The sequence below is a fragment of the Hevea brasiliensis genome, chromosome 12 (assembly GCF_030052815.1).
Source record: "Hevea brasiliensis isolate MT/VB/25A 57/8 chromosome 12, ASM3005281v1, whole genome shotgun sequence".
NCBI classification, from domain to species: domain Eukaryota; kingdom Viridiplantae; phylum Streptophyta; class Magnoliopsida; order Malpighiales; family Euphorbiaceae; genus Hevea; species Hevea brasiliensis.
In genome coordinates, this window is record NC_079504.1 from 1143294 (window position 1) to 1151302 (window position 8009).

The window sequence follows — 8009 nt, forward strand, 5'->3', positions numbered from 1 at the left end:
CAATCTATGGTTAAAGAATTACAAGAACTTACGAAATATGTTAAGCTGGAATCTGCTGGGGTCATGTTCAGTGTTTAAGCCTCTGCTTCAACAATTGTAAGGATATTGATCAATCGTTTTTCTGACTTGATAAATATTCTCTAAAGTCGTTTGCCTTGTGTGTGACTTTCAAATAACTGCCATCTTTGTTATGTCATTTTTACTACAAGTGGATATTCTTCATGTTCAAAACTGCATTTAAGTTCTATGTTAGTATGGTGCATATGCTGGTTTCACCAATCAAACTTGTTGGTTTATATTCTAGTACATTTATTTTCACTTAATTCCTCAAAAAAGGGACATGGGTGAAGTATTGGTGAAATATTAAGGTTGTTCCATTGGACCCTTGCGATTTATTGACATGGGTTTAAACTGCTTTTGCAGGTTAAGAACATGACTAAAGACATCCAGTTAATATTGGAATCCTTGATGACTTCAACTCTTCTAGAAGTACAGGTACTTTCATTTGTTATAACATTATATAAAAATATCAAATCAATTTGTTTTTCTATGTGTCAAACTGATTCCAACCATATAGTTCTGAGTTTTACATGAATTAAACAGTGAACATTTGTTTATTAGCTTGCACATTGACTACCTAAACTTTCTATGCTATTATGGATATGATACATCCACAATAAAAGTCATCTCGGCAACTCTTCCGGATGGTTTTGCTTGCCCCAATGATTCAAGCTCCGATCTCATATCTAACATCAACTATCCATCCATTGCAGTTTTCAACCTCGCTGCAAATCAAATTAGGAATGTAAGCAGAACTCTTACAAACGTTGGCGGGGATGGTGCTACATCATACACTCCAATGCTTTCTTTGCCTCATGGACTAGGAGTTGCAGTCGATCCAATGGAACTAAAATTTACAGGGAATGGACAGAGACTGAGCTATCAAGTTTTTTTCAATGCATCTTCACCTCTGGACGATGTGTTTGGATCAATTACTTGGACTAACGGAAAATTCAAGGTCCGCACCCCATCGGTTGTAAGCAGTAGAAGTAGTAAGAAGTGACAAAACAATTTGTGGCAGTGGCACGGGTGCACGTATGTAATTTACAATTAATAATGGCTGCTGTAGTACATTAACTCCACAAATTAGTATGAACTGTAAAAGCCAATTAACGCTGCTCAGTATATGCTGTCGACGCTATCTCAACTCCACCTTTTAAAACCACTAACATCGGCGGCACTGGACCTCCTTCAAATCACACGAAACTTGAGCATAGAATGGCTTTTTTGCCATTATGATCCAAATTCCCTTTTTTCTCTATCCTGGAGCACTATCATATGGCATCTCCAGGCTATCTGCCCATCACAAGTTACCAAGCAGAATACCAATGGATGACTTTATGTGATCCCCACAACCCTTGAGCTATCTTGTTCACATTAAACAATTGTTGTAATGCACCGTGTCATAACAGAAATATTGGATCACAGAAGACAACATTAGACAAATTAAAGCACAAACTTAACAAACAGCACAAACTTAACAAACAGGTTACAACCAGACATCAGAGTTGGTGATTGTTTTGGGTAGGGAACAAGGCAAGTAAAATAACAATTGTTTGCAAAGTAGTAATCCGGAACACCCATGTCCAACATAAAAGGGGATTAGGAATACACTTTCCTGGCCTTTCACTCAAAGGCCCATTGGTTTTCTCTGCGAACTTCCTCCTCTTCCTCAGGTGTAAATTCATCCCTGATGTTGAAAGTCGTGCGAATTTCCTCTGGAGTTTTGCCCTTGATCTTGTCTGCCACTGTCTGACAAGTGTGATCCAGCAAGCTCTTGATGTTTAGATAGTTGGCAGCCTAAAAACCAGACAACTTTCATGTCAAAACAAGAACCCTTTTTCCAGTGGAGTATTGAAAGGTTAAAATCATTGCCACATCACAATCATGACACAATTTGAGACAAATTCAAGCAGACAGCACATCAATAAAAGCAGGTTGCTCACAGAATTATTAAGCATTGTCCTCTTTAGAAGGATAGTTGTTTGGCCCCTTAGCCTGCACTTGATTGTTAGTTGCACATTGGAAATTATAGTTTAACTTATAGAAGCCATACCTTACACCTTGAAGACTGCTCACACACAACAACACTTCTAGCCTTCTAGGACAAACATTTATTGAGAAAAATATCAAGCATCGGCAGCAATGCTACCCTTTCATTTCTAGAATGCTCATGCATCTTTCTTCAATTCTAGTTTTCGCAACCTCAATCCACTGGGGGGATGGGGGCACCTCAATACCTCGTCTTTGGACTTCCCCTGCAATTTCTTGTATGATGCAGAAGTCTCAAATAGTGTTGCTCCCTGAGAGGGAGTAGCTGCCTACTGGCGATTCACACAACCACCAATACCACTACCATACTACTTGGGAGCTATACTTCAAGCCTATGGGACCTATGAAAGTAAACTGAGGATACAGCTTACACTCTAATGAACAAAGCAAGGAACAATTAGACAGAATTATTGTGCACTATGCACTCATTCATTTCTTCCCTCAATCAGTTAAAAAGAAAAGAGAATATACCGGAAAAAAGAATTTCTAGAATAATTGTCTAATCTTTATCCATGTCAAAAACTAAATTTCAACATTCAAATAAAAAAAAAAAGTAGATAGAGTTGAGGTTTAAGAAGAGTGGAAAGAGATGCAAGCATCTATATTAAACCAAAAAAAAAATAATTATAATCATCTCTAAGTCACAGTCAAACCACCCAATTTATTTATTGGTGAGAGTTATGTGCAGAGTAACAAAGAAAATACCAGAATTTAACATCTTAAACCCAATATTACATCTTAACAGAGAGCAATATAAAGGAATAAACAGATGTAAAGGAGGGTCAAGAAACTTCAGCTCCCACATTCAAAGGTGACAATCCAATGTTCTAGATGGAAAATTTTCTTATTCAACTATTGGGACTGGCATTATTGCCAGAACAAGTTTTATTTCGGCGCTTACAAAAACCCTAAAACTAGACCTAAAATGCTTAACCCTCGTCAATTTTCTCAGCTAAGAAGCGGTACAGCCAGAAACAACAAAGGCTTACAAATATGCAAGATATAATTTCATTCCTTTTAAACACATATCTAATCAAAATAAAAAAGAGAAAAAAAAAACCCTAGCAATAATCACCCAAAAATATCCCAAAAGATTTCAAAACTCAAACCATAAAGCACAATTCCATATCTAAATAATGCCATAAATAATGATCTACGAATTAATATAACAAGAATTAAACAGAAAACAGACCAGGATGAGATCGAAGAGAGTAGCCTGATCAACTTTGACGAACTCAGCGTCCCAGGCCTTCAACTCGTCATCGACAGAAGAAGGACGATCATCAGACTTGGAGGTATCGACATGCTTCTTACAGTACTCAATTACCTTAGAGAGAATTTTGCTGGTGACATTAGGCAGAGGGATACAGTTATCTGCGCAATCGTCCTCTATCACCTCTATCATGTGCTTTATCGTCTGCGATTCCAGAGCCACCGCCTCATCCACCTCAAAGGTCTCTCCGTCTAAGCTTTTCAAAGTGATTTTCTTGTCTGTTGACATTGTTACTGTGGCCGGTGGTGATTCTTCTTCTACCTCTGAGATTTCTGATTAAGCTTTTTATATTTTGAGAGAGAAAAGCCCTAGGTGCGCACGCATAGAGTGCCTATTGGACAGGACTAAATGGCCTTTGCTAGGCTTTTTAATTTTAATTGTTAGGAAATTCAAATTGCAAACGAAAATGGAGAAAAAAAATATAGGTTTTTGTTTTTTATTTTTATAATTTTATAAATTACTAAAAACTATATTTTTATATATTATAGCTAAAATAATAGGTTAAAAAAATTCAAATATTATAATTAGATTTGAGAAAAAAATTAAAAATAAGTTGTATTTTTCTTTAATTCCAATTTCCATAATGTAATGTAACGTTTGAAATTTTAAATTGGGTTTGAAATTTAAAATTTTAAATACATAAATTTAAAAATATCATATTTAGTTAATCAAAAAATTTTAAAAATAATTTTAAATTTAAAAATGTAGTTAGCGTCAAACAAAAAATTTTTTATTCCATCATCAAAAAATCAAATTAATGGATTCAAATCATAATTTGATAAAAAAAAAAAATCCGTAAGAGTTTTTTTTTTCTTTATTATATGAATATTTAGACTTCTCCAGTAACTTGCGCCATAGGATTAAATCATAAATAGCATAGCTGCTAATAAAACTGCTTCCCATTGATTTTATTTTCCAGAAATTGCACATATTAACAGTATAATAATGATTAACTATCTGAAAATAATTTTGAATTTCCAAGAAACCAGATAGTTCTGATTGGTAAAGAAAAATAGAAAAGAAAAGAAGACATCAATCAGAAGGACCAGTTCGATCGAAGCATGAGGGCAAATATTCTGGCATTACTTTCCACTGCATATGCAATGCCTGGTTTTATACTGAATTTGTTCCCTAAATTTAATTTTAAGTATGAGTCGGCCTGCAAATGGGTCCATTTACGGGAACCCTCAGCCATCATCCCACTTACACACATACCCCATCCAGATTCATCTTCAGAATCATCGAACAAGTTGACAGCCCATTGTAACGGGTTGGAATTCGAATTGTTCATTTCAATCCAACCACTAATTGTAGTGTTCTCATCAAGTTCTGTCTCCACCTTCACAGCAATTGATCCTGTTGAGAAAGTTTGAAGGGTGTTTGTTTCTGACAATGGAGCAGATGCTTCGACCATCGTCTCAGGAGCTTTATGATGCTACAGAAAGGCCATGGGAATGGTGAGGGCTCCAAGCTTGGCATGGTGACTAGATGATTTTCGTAACTGGTGGACACCCAAAAGTGAGAGTTTTATTCCTCTAGGTAGTTGACAGACAAGTCCGCCGAATGTACTGAAGCACCGCCCAATTCCATCAGAACATGGTTGCATTCCAAATCCAGAAACAGACTTGAGCCATTGAAGCAGTCACATTTGATTTTCTTACTTTCAAGCCAATTGTACTACCATTAGGCTGATTCAAGAGTGGTGGCCCAACACATGAAAGATCAGTCAGGCCCTTTTTCTGTCAGAATAAAAAGAGAATCCTGATTATTTTACAGAAATATTAGAAACTTTATTAGCAACAGTCCTAGTCAAAGAAAATACACATAGGGATCAAGCAGAGATCATCTGTCATTGACAATGCAGTTCTGACAGAAAATGGAGTTCACAAACTGCATTAGGAAGAGCACCATGCTCCATCAATTAAACTAATTTGTCCTATGGAAGGAATCTAATGGTCACAAGAAAAACGGAAAGAAAACTGCCAGAAGGTAAAAGTGTAAATGTCATTTGACACTCAAAACGGGTGAGAAACCAGCAACATGCATTCCATCTGTTTAAGATGATCTAATCAAAAGAAGTCAATATTCATGGTAAATGTTCGTGATTTCATCAAATATATATTTAGATTAGAACATAACAGTCAATTTAATGAAATCACAGAAACATAATATAATTGACATATGAACAAAAAATGAAGGTAACCAGCAATATTAACAAATAGAATATACCTGGTTCAAAGAGTTGGTAGTGATTCCAAGATCTCTGAACTGAGCTCCCACTGGGGATGCAATTGCAGAGAACCAGTCACTAATAATTGCTATGTATGATACCTTTGCCAGAGAAAGTGCACTTAGTGAACCTTCGTCATCACATTTTGTAGTTCCCACAAGCTCAGCCAGAAGTGCGTCCTTCTCCCAGATAGTTGTTTCAAAAGTGAACCTTGAATCAATTCCAGTTTTAATTCCTGCTCTACCAAGAGCATCGTGATGCTGCTGATCAACATTGCCCAACAATAATATTGCCCCCAGCACATCAATCTCTCCCCTCACATGGGTAGTTGGGTACTCGCTTCTTGAAATGGACTTCTCTTGGATGCTTTATAGAAGGAAAGCGTTCGCTCAACCTTGTCTTGCCTGTCCCTAAGTTTCATTAGATCTGAAAATGCTTCTTGTTGCAACCGCTTCAGGATCTCAATCTGAAAACAATATAATAAGAACAGTGTAAAGCTGAAGCATTCAGCTTGTTGTTCCCTATGGAACCAGAAAATTGGTCAATGCAAATTGCAACAGGAGGTACAAAACGAGTTCCTGTCCAATATAACAAATTACACATAAATAGGTGCACGTTCCAAATAAATGAGACCTCTGCCTTTTAGTGCAAGGAGATAAGAGATCAAAACCACAAAAAAACTTCATGATGAATTTTAATATTAGTCAACTAAAAATGAAGAGTAATATGTTCGAAAATATCAGTCATATCCATAAGCGTACAAAAGCAACAAGTAAAATGTGTATTTGCCCTGGAAGCAAAACAAATATGCATATGAAACAAGGGTATGGCAGGCAAAACAAATATAGACTTGAATTAACTGAAAATAAGTTAGGCAAATAAGCTATAGATCTATCAGACCAACAGGTACCACTGTTTCGCAATATGAAGAGCTAATTAGAGATAAATAATCCACATTATCAAAATAATAATTCTTTCTTTATGAGATGATGGCTTTTCATGAAAAAGAAATACGGATTGTTGAATTTCAGTTCAAACAAGCTAAAGAGCCCAGGATTGCATCAAGTAAACAAAGAAACTGTAAATTGGATACTCCAAAAAGTATATAATCAGTAAATGGCTTAAAATGGGGTATAACATCGGAAGCATTTCTACCTTCTCACTAAAGAGATCAACAGTTCTCCAGACATATAACCAAATCAAATTAACTGGAAGAAAAACAAAATGTACAAGAACAAAAAGGACAACTTCATACATTATTGAGAGGAAAACAGTAGATGTGATCAATTTCAGCAAGCAAGAATAAAGAAGAAGCGGGTGGGGGCGCAAATTCCAAGTACCGGATTTCGGCGAGTAAAATTTTCCTGGCGATGAAGGAGACCGTCGACGAATCCTTGGCCAGATTTAGCAAGCCCTTTAATTTTGTCTACCAACAAAGCCACAGGCTCCATTTCAGAGAAATTCTAAATGTAAAACCCTAGAGGACCTCTGGATTTGACTAAGGCGAAGAGTAGTTGACTGCTTAATAGTCCTTGTCCCAAAGTCGTTACTATCCCCGATCAGGCTTCGGTCCAGTGCTGATCCGGTTACAGTTCAAGCATTAGATTATTTGAGAAATCAAATTCGATTCTTAATTATATTGGTTAGTTTTGTATTTAATAATGATTATATTGTAAAATATATTTAAGATAAATTAAATTTTAAATAAAAATAAATTTAATATTTTTATATTAATTTAAGGATTATTATCATTCCCATTTGAAACTTAAAAGATACTTGCATCCACAAAGTGAAGATGATAATAAACAATCGAAGATATTCAAGCAGCCATCGACACATAAGGACACAAACATACAGATTGCCTCATTGGAGACCATTATTGGCTTTCAATATCAGACATTGGCTCAAGGGTTGCAATCTGCAAACAAAATTTAATCAAAGTTGATTAAGTTTAGATTAGCAGAAAGGAGCCTAAACAAAAGGAGTTTGGAGCTTTTAGATGAAGATTTCTCACTTGTCATAGTTAAAAATTAGCTAGACAATTTCTTTTATTATAAGCTATTTAGCGGGTATTTGTGTGATTGCATTTTCCCTTTTGCTTTCTCTTTTTATATTGAGTTGTATTTGATGGAAACTGTTAAAACCATAAACATTTTTTCTAATACATTTCTTCAGAAATTTTCCGCCAAAAACACAGTAGATTAACTGTTACCTGTTAAACAATTCCAAGAAAACTGAACACTCAAATGTGGATACAATGTTTAATTAGTTTTATTTGATTGATATTTTGGTTTCAAGCTGACAAAAAGATTTTCAATTCTATTGTCTAAACTCCAGATATTAAATCTGTTAGGGAGGAGAAAGCGAGTGGATGAATGACTATGCCAATGATCT

At 35.6% G+C, this 8009-nt stretch overlaps 2 protein-coding genes across 2 annotated transcripts; both read right to left on the reverse strand.

Annotated features, from left to right (window-relative positions):
• Positions 1 to 1497: 1497 nt before the first annotated feature.
• Positions 1498 to 3672, reverse strand: LOC110655918 (SKP1-like protein 1A). Its single transcript, XM_021812426.2, has 2 exons — positions 3305 to 3672; positions 1498 to 1860 (listed from the first exon to the last, which is right to left on the reverse strand). The coding sequence occupies exons 1-2, from the start codon at positions 3611 to 3613 to the stop codon at positions 1687 to 1689; spliced, it is 483 nt and encodes a 160-aa protein (XP_021668118.2). The 5' UTR covers positions 3614 to 3672; the 3' UTR covers positions 1498 to 1686.
• Positions 3673 to 4421: 749 nt separating this feature from the next.
• LOC110655912 (uncharacterized) lies at positions 4422 to 5868 on the reverse strand. Its single transcript, XM_058131601.1, has 4 exons — positions 5860 to 5868; positions 5615 to 5794; positions 5011 to 5124; positions 4422 to 4820 (listed from the first exon to the last, which is right to left on the reverse strand). Exons 1-4 carry the CDS (start codon positions 5866 to 5868, stop codon positions 4422 to 4424), a joined length of 702 nt encoding a protein of 233 aa, XP_057987584.1.
• Positions 5869 to 8009: the final 2141 nt, after the last annotated feature.